The following is an 18,107-nucleotide window of genomic DNA, read 5'->3' as shown; positions in this document are numbered from 1 at the left end:
AGTTCGCAGTCATGATGTGACGAGATAGATGAATGGATGGCACTTTCTAAATAATCGCATATGCGTACTGGGGAGCTCACATCAAGCTTGACCCATGGCAAGTAAGTTCATGCCACTGGAGACATGTCTATGCTGGTCTGTTGCTCAGCTCACACTGGTCTCTGCTTTGTCTTGAGCGTGCTCGTATGCATCGCTCCATTGTGAAGAGTTTGCTTAAAGGTAAATCTGCAGGTGCGCTGGCAGAAGACAGGTATCACTAGCTTTTGGTGGTAGTAACTATGGGTCACGAATTTCTCAATGTATTTCCCAAAATAGCTTGAAGTCAAACTGTTGATTTTATTTATATTTCTAAATGAAGGCATTGTTTTGTACTGTTCTAAGTAATTTTTTAAGATGAGTTAGTAAATGTGAATGAATGCAGACCCATATAATTTTCATTAACAGCTGCATTTGCATTGTAAACTAGATTCTGCTCTGGCAGTAAGTAGTCCGAAATGTAAATAAGTCATTGGAAAATTTATGGGAAGAAAACATACAGTTTTATTCAGTTGAAAAAATATTTTTCAGTTATGTTGAAAGACCAACAAACATAGAATTGTCCTATGATTTCTCAGTAATAAGCAGTTTTGTTCAAATTATCTTAAAGCAGGTGGTAGACATTTGTCTCAACGTATAACAGAAAATGCAATCATTTAAAACAAGTTGACTTTGGCATACAGAGAGCATTTCTATCACTTACAGCATGTTTTGATTTGGGTAAGCACTCAGGAGAGAGCAGCTCTATTCATTGTCGCAAGTTTTTCAAGAACTTGGCTATTTGTCTAAAGATTATTAAGAGTCAGAAATTTGCCTTTTAAAATAAATGCTTTTAATGGATAAATATTAATTCATGTGCACAAACCACACAAACAAAACTCACTTATTTTCTAAATTGTTGCATCACATGTTGACAAATTGGCTGTATATGTAATTTTATTGCAAAAAAAGGTATGTACCAGTATCATTCTCAGTGGAGCTACATACTGTTGATACATATTCTAAGGCATGGATGCAACTTTTTGGAGTAAAAAATAAAACAGGACACAAACTGCTCTTATAGCCTACCTTACTGTTGCACCTCTGCCCCCCCCCCCCCCCCCCACCTTCCCCTGTGGACCACAGACCTTATGGAGGTTGAGTGGCTTTCATGCCTCAATAATACAGAGTGCCATACTGTAGTTTGCAAACACAATGGACGGGTATCTTTGGAATGCCAGATATACATGTGGTTCTTGAAATGTGTGAGTAACCTTTGCAGTAGTTAGAGAGTCAACAGTCTGGATTATTGACTTATGTGGCTGTGTAACAACAGCCAGGATGGCCTTGCTGTGCTGGTGCTGCAAAATAGTGCAAAGAGAGGAAACTTAAGCCATTACTTTTCCTAAATATGCAGCTTTCCTGTATTCTTAAATGGTGGCATCCTCTTGGGCCAAATATTCCAGAGGTAAAGTAGTCCCTCCTACATTCGGATCTCCAGGTGGGAACTACTCAGGAGAATGTCATCACCAGGGAAAACAAAACTAGCATACAATGGGCTGGGGTGTGAAATGTTAAATCCCTCTATTAGGCAGGTAGGACAGAAAATGTGAAAAGGGAAAGGGACAGGTTAAATTTATACAAAGGTTCATTCCACATCAATTGTCCTAGGGGTCTCCACTCGACCGTTTAAGATTCTGTTAAAAATTTGTGTGTGTATACATATGTATGTGGTAGGTCACTATGCAAAATTTTGGCTCAATTCTTTCAATAGTTCCAGAGTTAAGGCCACCTTAATGGACCCATACCAAATCATAAAGTGCACAGGGTGAATAATTTGGGCAATTTTAGCATAGTTTTGTGCATCTGTTATTACATCTATCACCTCGAATTTTTGTACACTAGTACAACTTTTAGTGCTGAATGCAGCTATAGCTCAGAAATTACTATCCCTTATGCTACTTGGTCTGAAAGTAACTAGTAAAATTTATCATGAAAGATTTAAGTCACACTTTAAGCATCTTTTACTATAAGGGAAAAACAGCTATGACCTTGATTTTTGAGCTGCTAGCCAACAACCAGGTGCTCACTATACTACACCAGTATTAGCATTTATGAGTATATAGTTCTGATTTTATTGACCTTTGTCTCAAGTGTCAAATTGAAAATTTACAGCACTTTTCGGGGCCAGTTTTTAATATGGCTACCATCTCCGATCTTCTTTTAACTGACACCTTAGGAAAGAGCTCTTTTTTTGCTACAAGGAACATTAAGAAGTAGAATGGTAATTTTCCCTATAAAGTTTTTAAACAAACTTAGACACCTTAGCTTTTACACATACCATGTGCTTGACAGAATAGCTTTAACGAATGGCATACAAAAATGAGCAAATAAACCATATTGTTGTGAACATCACAAAGCAACAAGTTTTCAAAATGAACCATGCATCATAAATTTGTTGCTGGAGTTCATGAAGCCATTTTCATGTCTCTAAAATTCTGTTCAATGCTCCTCAGCACTTCTGATGGGTAAGTGTATCTCCAACCCACAGAATTGGAACTTGGAGCTGGCAAAATGCTGATTATCTGCTGCTCTGGGAGCCAGCAAGTGTCCTTCCTTAGGGGCCAATGGAATGAATTAGTTGGACCATGTGGATGCATGAAACTGACTAAGGCATTTTGTTCTTCCAATGATGTGTCACAGATGTTTCCAATGCACCATTTGTTGTCATAAATGCAGGCTATGTATTGCACAGACTGGATGCTGTTGATTGAAACACTTGAGAAGTATGCTGATTGATCGACATTTGCATTACATGACACTGTGTCATTGGAAACTCGGCTAATTTGTAAACGTTTTTCATCGTTCGGTCTGAACCAGTGGTGTTCTCTGGTCCCTGCAACCATTTTCAAATCTACTTTCTTGCAATGGTTTTGCAGCATAAATTTCTTCCTTTGTGATAAAAAGAAATTTGATTCTGTGAACTTGTTCATCACAAAATCTGAATAGATCACTTGGTGTTAGAATTTGATCTGAAGTTGGCCATTGGAGACTTGCTCTTGCTGATAATTGCTTTGTTGTGCCCCCTGTACCATCACATGGAGACTTTCCAAGGCTTGTGATGAAGTATTTCCATTCTGCAATGATACTAAAGTCATTGTAGTGCTGACATAGATTTATGAAGTTCCTGAAATTTTAGCACTGGACAGCTGATCCATTGCTGAAAGATCTGATGTGCTTCAGCACTGGAAAGTGGGTTCACAGGTGATCAATCAGCTTGGAGCAGAAAACATGAACTGCAACCCTATCATGTCGCAAGCTATCACTGATGATGCAGAACCTATGGGACTTGATCTTTCAAGTCAAAGCCTTGTAATAAATAACAAAGGGATGTTATGTGGCCTGACTATTTTCCCAATGGAAGCCTTATACAGTGTCCTGCACAATAAATGAATAATTTTCTGCAAAATCCATCAGAACAACCAGCTTTCCACATTCTAAATTTTCTTTGGTTTCTTTTAGGTAGTTCCTTTGCTATGTAGTGATGGGGTGAGAGATTCACAATTTTGGTCACAATGTTTTGGATAAATTGTTCAATCGGTGACTGATTTGTCTCCAGGGTATCTCAGTCAGTGTGTATCCATTCCCTGTATTCAACTGCTTCATCAATGTCGTTCCCTTCAAATGCAGCTTCTACAAATCTTTCCAAGACTTCTAATACAGGGTATTGGTCACATCATCGGGGCATGCAATCTTTTGAATCCATATTGCAAACTGTTTTGGCTAACAAACTCTTGTAGTCATGCTTAATTGGAGTTGCTGCTAGCATCAAATTGAGATTTTGATGAGCTGTACAAACACAAACTGAGTGTGTTCCTGCTGAACCAACTGTGATGCACCACTCTGGCCAGAGCTCGCAAAATTTGGAGAAGCCAATTTTTGGTAAATTTTATCTGCAATATCCTTGATAGGTTTCTATCAAGTTACAAAGCAGCAGACATTTCTGCATATGAACTTTTGCTACACTTTCCTTAATATCTTCTTGGAACACCTTTCCTCGCTTTGGATCTGGTTTCACTAATATGCCTTTGTCTTCCTTCAGCTTTTTGGTCATTTTCACCATTCGCTCAGACAAGTTGAATTCTTCCATAATTTTTTTTAAATTCTCCAACTGCTAGGGGCCAAAATTAAAATCTGAATTTTCTCAGAAGCTAAGGACACCTCCAGCTTTGCTTTCAATTTATTGATGAGCACTTAACAGAAAGAGCAATCATGGCATTTTTGACCTGGTTCTATGACATCATCTGCTCTAAGCCTGCCAATTTAAGCAATTCTGGTAGTCACAACCATTTGAACTTGCCTTATCTTTCGTTTTGTATATCCACTAGAATCCCAGTTTGAAACGCACGGAAATTTTAGTGATGACACATCAATTGCTGTCACGCTAGAGTTCAAGTTGTCTGAAGCAACTGTAGCAGCATCTTCATCAGACTCTGATGATGGCAATGGCTTGGCCTTTTTTGCATTGATGTCACCTCTACAAGCAGGGCAAAGCTTCTGTCCAGGCTTAACATCAACTGTTGTAAGTTGTTTCAAAAAGGCAGTTGTTGCAACATCAATAGAACACAGACCTTTGTTGAACACATTGATTCTTCTATTGAAATGGATTGCAGCATGATTTCTGCCAATATTGAAACCTGGTCAACAGTTCTGCTTCATGTTGTAACCATATTTTGGCATCACAATTAAGCTGAAATCCAACTCAGCGAATCTGCAAATTTTGATCCTCCTCAGAGAGGTCACTGACTGACTAGAGAAGGCGTTTGTCCTTGGTGAACTTAGTTAAATGACACACAGACTTGTTGATTTGTCCAATGTTGCACTGCTCTAGGTCCATATTTCCATTGTTTGAAGCCATAACATATTGTAGCTTCATCAATGATTCAATAATGGATTGAAGGAATCAACCAAACTGCAAGATAAACATTCACAGGTAGTAACCACAAATGATATAATGACTGACTATTTGCATGCAAACATGAATGCTATCCAAATCAAATTACATCTTCTTATATAGTGTGAATGTATAAAATAAGAATACTGGAGAACATTACAGAAAATTCCGGAAGTTTCTAGTGCATTGTTATAAAACTGTTGTACCTGCATATAAGTTTCTGGAATTCATGCCTTGTTTTATAAAACGGTCATACCTACACATCAAAATCCAGGAATTCCTGGAACTCATGCCCTGTTATAAAATAGTCATACCTGCCTATCAAATTTCCAGAAGTTTCTGGAACCTGTTATAAAACATTCATACTAACTTATCGAATTTCCAGAAGTTTCTGGAATCCATGCCTTGTGTTATAAAACACCAATAACTGCATCTCAATTTACAGAAATTTCTGGAACCCATGTCCTGTGGTATAAAACAGTCATACTTGCATATTTAATTTCCAGTAGTTTCTGGAATCCATATATGAAACAGTTGTACCTGCACATTAGAGGAACAAAAGCATCATGCTGCAAATAATTTGTACTAACAAATCACAAGTGCCTTGACATCCTCCAACACAACAGCTGCCAACATGGTAATATATGCAGCAAGCATAACAGTTTATGTTTCTTTTAACCTGTTTTAAACGCCTCATATGGAAAATAACCATTCTACTTTTTCAAGTCCCTTGTAGCAAAATATGTGCTCTTTTCAGTGGTGTCAATAAAAGAAAATCATAGTTGATAGCAATATAGAAAACTGATCCTGAAAAGTGCTCAAAATTTGCCATTTTCAATTTGACATGCAAGGGTCAATAAAAGGGCATTAATATACAACATGAACAGCAAGGGCCCCAACATACTTCCTGGGACACACACGCAAAAGTTACTTCTACATCTGATGACTCTCCGTCCAAGGTAACATGCTGCATTCTCCCTACCAAAAAGTCCTCGATGTAGTCACAAATTTCACTTGATACCCCATATGGCCATACTTTTGAAAATAAGCATAGGTGTGGTACTGAGTTAAATGCTTTTTGAAAATCAAGAAATACAAATCTACCTGATTGCCTTGATCCAAAACATTCAGTATGTCATGTGAGAAAAGTGTGAGTTGGGTTTCACATGATTGATGTTTTTGAAATCCATGCTGGTTGCATATATTACAAAATATTTCCAGGAGGATATGTGAACTTGACCATAATTGATTGGTAATGAACTGCAGATTAAAACTGAAGACATTGTAGTAAGGTAGGAAAGTTAAGGAGACAAGAGACTGAATAAATTGAAAGAACCAGAGATTGGTGACAGTTTCAAAAAGTAGACTGAGACAGGAGAAAGAATACAGTTGAAAATGTACAGATACAGCTTTCAGAGATGAAGTAGAGAAGACAGCAGAGGATCAAATAGGTAAAAAGATAAGGCCTAGTAGAAATCCTTGGATATCACAGGAAGTAACAGGGAATGCAGATGTCTAAAAATGAGATTGACAGAAAGTGCAAAATGGCTAAGCAGGAAAGGCTAAAGAACAAATGCAAGCCCACAGAATTATGTATAACTAGAGGAAAGATAGGCACCACCTATAGGAAAATTAAAAAGGCCTTTGGAGAAAATAGAACCACCTGGATGGATATCAGTAACCTAGACAGAAAAGTAACAATAAGCAAGGAATGAAAGGCTGAAAGATAGAAGGAATATGCAGAGCACTGAATAAGAGGTAACCACTGTTTGGACTAATATGTGTTATACATTCTGAAATTAGACAGCTTCTAACAATAATGTAAAGTTTCATTGCATTGGTATCATTTTGCACTATTTGCCAAACTGATGCATAAGAATATGGAAAACTGAAAAAATGAAACAGGTGAAGAGAAAATGAAGATGGACACTACTCCGAATTACAGAACAGTCTCACAAAAGGAGGTAGCAATCATTTGTAAATTTCATGGTGTCAAGTAGTGCATCACACAAATAATTTAATGCAAATCAGAAAGGTTATGAATATAAATAGTTTGTGTGGTCAATGTTGCAAAGTATATTGAACAGGTTGAGAGAGCTTTTTTGGTCAGACACAAGAAGCACAAAAGTTCTTTCAAATAGAAATCAGCAGTAGCCCAACAGGCCACCCCTCAAAGGGAACAGAAGGCAACTTAGACATGGAAAATAAAGAAAGCATGCTTGACTTCCTGAATTAGAAGTAACCATATGGAAAAAAAGAACAGTGGGGCATGGTTTTCTAACAGCTTTTTGGATTTATCTTAATGCATTGCATAGTTATTTTGTAGATCTGGCAGAGGTTGGCAATCATAGACACAAAGGTTGGCAGTCATAGACCTCAACCTGCAAGTAGTATCCTAGGATATGAGCTAAGAATATGTGGTCAAAGGAATACCACTGATGTCCAGTTAATAGCTGTGCATATACACTGTTACCTCAGGCATAGCAGGTAACTATTATGCCATGAAAAATGAAAAGATGTACAACATTAATGGCCAGGAGACGCCAGCTGAGGTTGTTTGGCTGTCAGATGCAAGTCTTGCTATCTGATGCCATTTTGATATATTGAGCAACTAAAGGAAATGAGGTGAGTTATGGGAGGACATCATCTACATCTATACTCTGCAAACCATTGTAAAGTGCATGGCAGAGGGTATGTCCCATTGTAACAGTTATTAAGGGTTCCTCCCATTCCATTCACGTATGGAGCATGGGAAGGATGACTGTTTCAATGCCTCTGAGTGTGCTGCAATTATTCTAATCTTGTCCTCACGATCCCTATGTGAGCAATACATAGGGGTTGTAGTATATTCCTAGAGCCATCACTTAAAGCAGGTTCTTAAACTAGCAGACTTTCTCAGAATAGTTTACATCAGTCTTCAACAGCCTGCCAGTTCAGTTTCTTCAGCATGTCTATGACACTTTCTCATGGGTCATGGAAACCTGTGACCACTTGAGCTGCCCATTTATGTATACATTCAATACCCCCTGTTAGACCTATCTGGTACGGTTCCCACATACTTGAGCAATGCTGTAGAATGGGTCGCACAGTTGATTTGTAAGCAATCTCCTCTGTAGGCTGATTGTGCTTCCCCAATATTCTACCGGTAAAGTAAAGTCTACCATCTGCTTTACCCACAACTGAGCCCATGTGATCATTCCATTTCACATCCTTGCTTGCAAAGTGTTACACAAAGGTATTTGTTCGAATTGGTCAATTCCAAAAGCAACTCGCTGATACTAAAGCATACTGTGTCCAGGGTGTATACACGGTCAAGGAAAAAACATTCACGGGTTTTTCCCGGATTTCCTGGTTAAAATATACACTTTCTAAAATACGCTCTTTCCATGTTAAGTGACAGTATATTTTCCCCCGGGATCATAAAACTTATCATTCCTTTGAATGGTTAAGGTTTTATACACCAGCATAGAACCTCCCGCCACTTTAGGTAATGAACCCAGTAAAAAAAATTAACAAAAGTGTTTTGGAAAGATCTTTGATGCACAGCAACATGTATGTTGAATATTTTTGTATTATGAAAGTATATAGTCGAAATCCACCAAACACAGAACGTTAGTTTCCGAAGCATCGAAATCGAGATCACGATGCACTTTTGTAAGCAAGTCATAGCTCATGTCACGTGATCTCACCAGCCGATGATAGCAGATATTCACTGTGTTTACATGGGGCTCCCAAAACAAGATTTCGTAAACTGATCTCGCAGTACCACTCCTGGGTGCCCATGTAAACATTTCAAAATCGATTCTGGAAATCCGCTTCTGGCTGCCGGTTTTCCAATTCCGCAACCGATTCTCGCTCCCACGTAAATGCAACTGGTTGGGCAGTCAGGTGCCATGTTATTTTTAAAAATTTTCAGGTAATATGAACCAAGTGGCTTTTTGTACAGTGAACGATATGTAGAAAGGTTAGACTAACTATTTACAACTCGTGTAATTGAAGAGAAATAGCGATTGTGCTGACTAAATCAGAAACTGTAACAGCTATTTTCCAGGCGCTGTAGTTAACTGGTCTAGCAAATCCACTTCAGACCTTGACGTGTAAACACGACAGTGCAAACGGTTTCCGAAACTTGGTTAAGGTCTTTCAGAATATGTGTTGCGTGTAAATGATGTGATTCAGAGCATAGGACACATGATGTACCATACGCGCAAACAAAGTTGACACTCGGCACGGTGGCTGATGGGAGTGACAAACCTAAAGGCATTTCCCAGTCGCTCCCATCAACCACCACGTCGAGTGTCAACTTTGTTTGCGTGAATATTTATTATAATAGTCAGCCTATAGCAACATCACTGTTAAGTAGTGTGAACACACAAATAAGAAAAGTTAATGGTTTAAATTAATGTACATAGTATAGCTACAAGAAAAGCTAAGCTTTCACGTATAACATTTGTCTATTTTTGCGTTTGTTACGCTCTGATACATCACACAAATGTGCGGGTAAAATTTAAAGTAATGATGTAAATGTCAGGTCTTCTGGATTCGAAATTCATCTAAGTGGCTGGCCCTAGAAGTGTTAAGCTTTAAATGAAAATCAAACATGCTGTGATTTAGAAATTCAAAGGATGCTCACACACGTAACATAACGCTTTTCAAACAGTCAATTGTAATATTTTCCTGCGACCTGTTACAATTCGTTTCAGTGGTTGTCAGAGAGTGCCAGGAAACGGCGTTACTGTGCCTGCCAGCTACGATGATGTAGATATCCCATATGTTTATACGTATATGGCATTACGAGATTTTACATTACATCATAAATGAAACAGGACATCAGAGGATAATTCAACAGTATTAGAATTTCGTACACCATATTAAAATGCACAATTCGAACCTAAAGAGTACATTGGTATGTCCCAAGCTGATATTAAACTTTTAATTGTGGTTTTCAATATACTGTACTATCTCATGTTTAGTTTTTTATTATGGCATAATGCCATAAGCCCCAAAAGATAACAAAGAGCACATGAAATTCTGCAAAGAGTTGGTGCTAGCCAATAGCGTTTCAAATAAATTTACTTCCTCTGAGGAAAAGATTAATGAAAGCCATTTTTTTTTTTTTGAAATTGACAGGAATAACTCCATTGTTCTGCAAGGCAATTAATACCCGACGGCCAGAAACCTGGAAATAAAATAAAATCAGAAAACAAACTAATAACATATTTTAGCCTTCCATAATTATGTGAATATTTTAATTCAATTTATAGCTCCAGGCCACAGAAATCCGTTTTGTTCTTGAGAGCTGTAAACCAAGAGTAAACAGCAAAGTCACTAAACATAAACATGATTCACGTGGAGATTACCCTTCAGCCCACTACAACTCAGAATGTTCTGTGCATGCGCGAATCTGGCAGCCAGAAAAATGTTTCTGGGTAGCATCTGGATGTTTCTTGCTACTGCTGATATAGCTTGTGTCTAGTTACCTTGGATACTGCTAACAGCCACACTTCAAGTAGCCAGAAGCGGGAGAAAGTACTGCTTATATGCGACTCAACTGCACACATGCAGAAGCCTGCAGGCAACTGCTCCAATGAACCTAATGTTAACTGTTGTGACGTCACACCCATCAGAAGCAGGCTGTTGTTATAAAATATTGCATAGTCTTCATCCTAAAGGCTTTGACACATTTTGCTGTTGGCAGATGCTTTTGTGTGCATTGTGTGTTGTTGCGCATTTCCTTTGCAACTTAAGTTTTATTTTTTTTCCTTGTTTATGTTTTAGTGCTGCAGTATTATATTGCAGTAACAGGCTAAAGTAAAAGTCTTTGTTAAGAGTATCAGTTCTTACCAGTAAAAACTACAAAAATTTAACTGAAAACTAAAACAACAAAAAATTCCCGGAATTCTTAAAAATTCCCAGGTTTTTCCCAGTTTTCTCCCGGATGAAAAAATTCCCATGTTTTTCCAGATTTCCCAGAGCGTATACACCCTGTGTGTTTTTTTCATTTTGTAAAATGTATAATTTTATATTTTTGAACATTTAAAGCAAGTTGCCAATCCCTGCACCACTTTAAAATCTTATCAAGGTCTGACTGAATATTTATGCAACTTTTTTCATCCAGTATTTCCTTACAGTTAACTGCATCATCTGCAAAACATCTTGAGGTTACTACTAATACTGTCCATTAAATCATTAACAGACAACATGAATAACACATGTCCCAACACATTTCCCTGGGGCACACCCAAAGTTATTTCTAGATCTGACGGTGACTCCTCATCCGAGATAACGTACTGAGCATCCTCCCTACCAAAAAGTTCTGAACCCAGTCACAAATTTCACTTGACATCTCATATGATCATACTTTTGACAATAAGCATAGTTGTGGTACTGAGTCACCCATTTTTGGAAATCAAGAAATACTGCATCTACCTGACTGCCTTGATCTAAGGTTTTCAGTATGTTATGTGAGAAAAGTGTGAGAGGGGTCTCAGATGATCGAAGTTTTCAGAATCCACGCTGGTTGGCATGGGTTAAGTCATTCTGCTCGAGATACCTCATTATGTTTGGGCTCAGAATATGTTCTAAGATAGAACAACAAATCAATGACAAGGTTATTGGATGCTAGTTTTGTGGATCACTTAACTACCCCTCTTGTAGACAGGTGTGACCTGTGCTTTTTTCAACTATTGGGCATGGTTTTATGTTCGAGTGATCTATGACAGATTACAGTCAGAAGAGGGGCTAACTCAGTGGCAGTTTCAGTATAGAACTGATAGAGATTTCATTGGGCCCTGGAACTTTATTCAATTTTAATGATTTCAGGTGTTCCACAACTCCACGGACACTAATTATTTCACTCATCTTTTCAGTGGTACAGTATTACAAAGGGGGCAAGTCTCTTGGATTTTCCTTTGTAAAGGAACATTTGAAAATACAGTTAAGCATTTCAGCTTTTGCTTTGCTACCTTGTTTCAGTTTCCTGTCTCATTCACTAGGAACTGGACATTGGTGCCACTAACAGCCTTTACATAAGACCAGAATTTGTTTGTGTTTTGTGAAAGATCATCTGACAATATTATTCTACGGCAGTCAATGAAGGCTTCACCCATTGCTCTCATGACAGCCAAATGTGTTTCATCTCTCTGTCTATAGTTTTATGCTTTGTTTTACACCTATTACGCAGCCGGCTGTGTTTCTTTAGAAGTTTCCTTACAGCGACTGTATACCATGGAGGATCCCTCCCATTGCGAACTGCTCTACTGCATACGTATCTATCCTGTGCATGGTCCACTATTCTTTTAAATTTGAGCTATAGTTCCTCTACATGCTCCTGTCCTGTGCTGAAAGTTTGAAGTTCCTCACCTAGATATGACACTACTGACTTTATATCTGGTTTACTGAATAGATGTATCTTTCTTAAGTTGTCCTTTGTACTTTGTTAACCATTGTTGCCACAACCACATCACAGTCATTGATACCAGTTTTGATGCGGACATCTTCAAAGAGGCCATCCAGTTCAGTTAATAGAAAATTGTCAACCTGACCAGGAAACAAACCCGGAGCCTTGTCTAGAAGCAGCAACACTAACCATGAGATGCTGACATCAGGAGGAGAGTGAAGTACACTCAGTTGGTGCCCATAACTGACGAAGAGGACATTGGCTGGAGCACTGTTGTTTCATGATGTGGGACAGAAGCAGACGATTTTAATTTAAAATGAGGGCCCAAAGTCCAATGTGCTTTTTTAAAATGAATTCTGTGAACAATGTTTTAGAGTTTTTTTAGTGTTTTAGTCACATGAGCTGACTTTTGTTAAACTGACAATGAGAGCATAGTCTGCCAAAATGTGTATTTGTAGTGTATGAAGTATGCTTGAAGTGTATTGAATGCTATCAATTATTACTGAAATCTGTATTGCTTAACTAATGCTTTCAAAAAGACAACACAGAAAATAACCTGTGTAGGTTAGTAACATATCAGTCCCAACCAGACTGTAATGCCACAAAGAGGCAAGCTGTATTTCAATCTGCCACATAATCTTCTAATCAACTGAACATTTGAAAGACTTTCATTAGAGAACTGCCTTACAACAACAAACTATAGGGTACAAAAGGAATAGGCCTACTTTCTGTAAGTATAGTAATCTAGCCATCTACTTCATTTCAAAATTAAAAACATGTTGTCAGTGATTCTTCTACCAGATTATTCGATGTTTGTTTTAAATTTTTCAGTTATTTCAATTCAAATATTTAAGTCTGACTGAGGTGTTCATTAACAATACCCCCTGCCCCCCAGTAAATGTGACTTTGCAACAAATGTCCTATTCAATAACTATCAGCATTAAAAAATATTTTCAGGTTATGAACCCTACTTACTCACCACTATCTCTTTAAAAAGTATACTGTTGAAAAAGTCAACAACAATTAATGAAATTTATTTATTTTTTGAAGGTGTCACTCTCCCTCCCCCCTCTGTAGGTGGTAGGCCTATATGTTATTGAAAATTTGTTGGTATTGCTAGGATTAATAACTGGTATTTCAGTATTGTCACTCTCCATATTTATAGCCAGTTCGTTTTAATGTTTCATTTCTCAGATGGCTAGTTTTGGCGAAAGGCAGTGACAGAGATGTTGCTGCAAATGAGAAAATGCAAAGAAGTGTACACAAATGTGAGACAATGCTAATTTTCTTATAAATAAGGAAAGAACATAATGAAATTAGTGCTACCATCACCAACTAATCAAAATGAACTCTCATAAACTGTGATGTGGGAATCCTGTAGAACTGTATTATTTGAACAATGCATTCCCATTTGTGGTTCTAACAGTGATATTCATTTGATGTGTAACAATCGCAACAGGAAACAAAATTCTGCCTTTCACAGTTAGATGTGTTTTGCAAATTCACTTCTTAATTCTATACATTAACCATATTAGGTGTAAAACAAACTCTATATACTTCCACTACAACCATAACCATATTAGGTGTAAAACAAACTCTATATACTTCCACTACAACCAATCTTAACATCTACAGTGACATTTGCACATATGGAACCTGTGGATTTCATTTACTACAATGTTTTCATAAATGTATCTTCCAATTACTACTACTAATCACTAGTTTAGTCTTTCAGTAGTTGTTTAATCAAGTAGATATTATATTTAAATTCAGTGTTTTGTCTCATAAAGTTGTTCTTATTTATTTGAGGAACTGTAACATTACACTTATTTAACAAGACAGCATTATTTCAGTAAAATAAACATTACATTTATTTGGCTAAGCCAATAATTCCACATGCCACTCGGGCTCCAGAATTGCCTGTAGTTCTGCTTAGAGGATGACCACCTTTCCCAAGGTCATCAGGATCTGCATGGACCTGCAAGATGTAATGTATTACCTTCAGTACTTTAATGGCAAATGCCCCAGAGTGACAACACTTACATTACTGCAAACGACTAAAAATAATGAGTGTGTTTCATTTATTAACAGGTCTTTGTACGTTCATTTGAGAGTGCCACTGTCAGACATACAATGTTCATTACGATTATGGAAGTGGTGGGACACCCGTCATCAGGATATCTAGAGAGCCTACAAAAATATGAATTCCATAAAGCAGTATTACACAGTTCTCAAAAACATTACTTTTCAAGATTATAAGATTTCTGAACAGTATTGAGTACAAAACATTTGAAACTTACTACAGTTGTCAGTAACTGAGTGTGTGGTGCAGAAGTCTTTTGGTTGTAAAGTACATAATTCCAGCCCCGGTAGTAGCAATATTTTTTTTCTTTTATAAATTCCATATTTATAAATAGAAATGTTAATTTACAAATACTGAACCACAACTTTTTAATAAAAATAAAATCTTTGTATTTTTAATTACTGGTCTACATCTACATCTACATTCATACTCCGTAAGCCACCCAACGGTGTGTGGCGTAGGGCACTTTACGTGCCACTGTCATTACCTCCCTTTCCTGTTCCAGTCGCGTATGGTTCGCGGGAAGAACGACTGCCGGAAAGCCTCCGTGCTCGCTCGAATCTCTCTAATTTTACATTCGTGATCTCCTCGGGAGGTATAAGTAGTGGGAAGCAATATTTTCGATACCTCATCCAGAAACACACCCTCTCGAAACATGGACAGGAAGCTACACAGCAATCCAGAGTGCCTTTCTTGCAGAGTCTGCCACTTGAGTTTGCTTATCATCTCCGTAATGCTATCATGCTTACCAAATAACCCTGTGACGAAATGCACCGCTCTTCTTTGGATCTTCTCTATCTCCTCCATCAACCCGACCTGGTACGGATCCCACACTGATGAGCAATACTCAAGTATAGGTCGAACAAGTGTTTTGTAAGCCACCTCCTTTGTTGATGGACTATATTTTCTAAGGACTCCCAATGAATCTCAACCTGGTACCCGCCTTACCAACAATTAATTTTATATGATCATTCCACTTCAAATCGTTCCGTACGCATACTCCTAGATATTTTACAGAAGTAACTGCTACCAGTGTTTGTTCCGCTATCATATAATCATACAATCTTCCTGTATTTCGCTGCAATTTTCTAATGCTACAACTTCCCTGTATACTACAACTTCTCTGTATACTACAACTTCTCTGTATACTACAAGCATCATCCGCGAAAAGCCGCATGGAACTTCCAACACTATCTACCAGGTCATTTATATATATTGTGAAACGCAATGGTCCCATAACACTGCCCTGTGGCAGGTTATCTTAACATCTGTAGACATCTCTCCATTGAGAACAACATACTGTGTTCTGTTTGCTAAAAACTCTTCAATCCAGCCACACAGCTGGTCTGATATTCTGTAGGCTCTTACTTTATCAGGCGACAGTGTGGAACTGTATCGAACGCCTTCCGGAAGTCAAGGAAAATAGCATCTACCTGGGAACCTGTATCTAATATTTTATGGGTCTCATGAACAAATAAAGCGAGTTGGGTCTCACACGATCGCTGTTTCTGGAATCCATGTTGATTCCTACAGAGTAGATTCTGGGTTTCCAGAAACAACATGATACGCGAGCAAAAAACATGTTCTAAAATTCTACAACAGATCGACGTCAGAGGTATAGGTCTATAGTTTTGCGCTTCTGCTCGACGACCCTCCTTGAAGACTGGGACTACCTGTGCTCTTTTCCAATCATTTGGAACCTTCCGTTCCTCTAGAGACTTGCGGTACACGGATGTTAGAAGGGGGCAAGCTCTTTCGCGTACTCTGTGTAGAATCGAATGGGTATCCCGTCAGGTCCAGTGGACTTTCCTCTATTGAGTGATTTCAGTTGCTTTTCTATTCCTTGGACACTTATTTTGATGTCAGCCATTTTTTCGTTTGTGCGAAGATTTAGAGAAGGAACTGCAGTGTGGTCTTCCTCTGTGAAACAGCTTTGGAAAAAGGTGTTTAGTATTTCAGCTTTACGTGTGTCATCCTCTGTTTCAATGCCATCATCATCCCGGAGTGTCTGGATATGCTGTTTCGAGCCTCTTACTGATTTAGCATAAGACTAGAACTTCCTAGGATTTTCTGTCAAGTCGGTGCATAGAATTTTACTTTCGAATTCACTGAACACTTCACGCATAGCCTTCCTTACGCTAACTTCGACATCGTTTAGCTTCTGTTTGTCTGAGAGGTTTTGGCTCCGTTTAAACTTGCAGTGAAGCTCTCTTTGCTTTCGCAGTAGTTTCCTAACTTTGTTGTTGAACTACAGTGGGTTTTTCCCGTCCCTCACAGTTTTACTCGGCACGTATCTGTCTAAAACGCATTTTACGATTGCCTTGAACTTTTTCCATAAACACTCAACATTGTCAGTGTCAGAACAGAAATTTTCGTTTTTATCTGTTAGGTAGTCTGAAATCTACCTTCTATTACTCTTACTAAACAGATAAATCTTCCTCTCTTTTTTTATATTCCTATTTACTTCCATATTCAGGGATGCTGCAATGGCCTTATGATCACTGATTCCCTGTTCTGCGCTTACAGAGTCGAAAAGTTCGGGTCTGTTTATTATCAGTAGGTCCAAGATGTTATCTCCACGAGTCGGTTCTCTGTTTAATTGCTCGAGGTAATTTTCGGATAGTGCACTCAGTATAATGTCACTCGATGCTCTGTTCCTACCACCCGTCCTGAACATCTGAGTGTCTCAGTCTATATCTGGTAAATTGAAATCTCCACCTAAGACTATAACATGCTGAGAAAATTTATGTGAAATGTATTCCAGATTTTCTCTCAGTTGTTCTGCCACTAATGCTGCTGAGTCGGGAGGTCGGTAAAAGGAGCCAATTATTAACCTAGATCGGTTGTTGAGTGTAACCTCCACCCATAATAATTCACAGGAACTATCCACTTCTATTTCACTACAGGATAAACTACTACTAACAGCGACAAACACGCCACCACCGGTTGCATGCAATCTATCCTTTCTATACACCGCCTGTGCCTTTGTAAAAATTTCGGCAGAATTTATCTCTGGCTTAAGCCAGCTTTCTGTACCTATAACGATTTCAGCTTCGGTGCTTAATCAGATAGCCGCCGGAAGCCAGAGAGGATTTCCTCCAATCCATAGCGACACACATCATTGGTGCCGACATGAGCGGCCACCTGCAGATGGGAGCACCCTGCACATGGTCATATGAAGATAAATTAAAATTTGATACAGACATGCAAAATGCCTTATTGTTAAATGAAAACCTGTACATCAACAATACTGCTCCATCTCTTGAAAGAGAAAAGTCTTTTATTTTGTATTCGATGTTAGACAATTTGAAGGAAATTTTTATTTATTGAGAATACTGGAATTTTCATGTAATTAGTTATTAAAAATGAAAGATTGTTAATTTTATTAATTATATGTCCATAATTAACATTTCAATTTGTCAATAAATATACAATAGAATAAAAAACAGAATGTTATTACTCTGGAGATTCAAACCACCGACTTTTTGATCACAAAACTGTTATGCTGTGCACTTGGCTACCAACTACATTAAAAACTTAACAAATATTTTGTACTTCACAGTGCTTAGAAATTTATTCTTCAAAAATTTTTTTGTTATGATAATTATGCCATCCTACTCTGTGAAATTCATGTCTGGGAATTGAGTTTCAAATTC

At 38.0% G+C, this 18,107-nt stretch overlaps 1 protein-coding gene across 1 annotated transcript in view; it reads right to left on the bottom strand.

Annotated features, from left to right (window-relative positions):
• Window positions 1-14,238: 14,238 nt before the first annotated feature.
• The window catches only part of LOC126175807 (superoxide dismutase [Cu-Zn]-like), a 70,678-nt gene continuing 66,809 nt past the window's right edge, over window positions 14,239-18,107 (bottom strand). The window contains exon 5 of the mRNA XM_049922793.1: window positions 14,239-14,346. Within this exon, the coding sequence (XP_049778750.1) occupies window positions 14,239-14,346 (108 nt within the window). The remainder of the gene's footprint in view (window positions 14,347-18,107) is intronic.

Source organism: Schistocerca cancellata, chromosome 3 (genome assembly GCF_023864275.1).
Source record: "Schistocerca cancellata isolate TAMUIC-IGC-003103 chromosome 3, iqSchCanc2.1, whole genome shotgun sequence".
Lineage (NCBI taxonomy): Eukaryota > Metazoa > Arthropoda > Insecta > Orthoptera > Acrididae > Schistocerca > Schistocerca cancellata.
The sequence above is the reverse complement of the archived record's forward strand: the minus strand, read 5'-3'. Positions and strand labels throughout refer to the sequence as shown.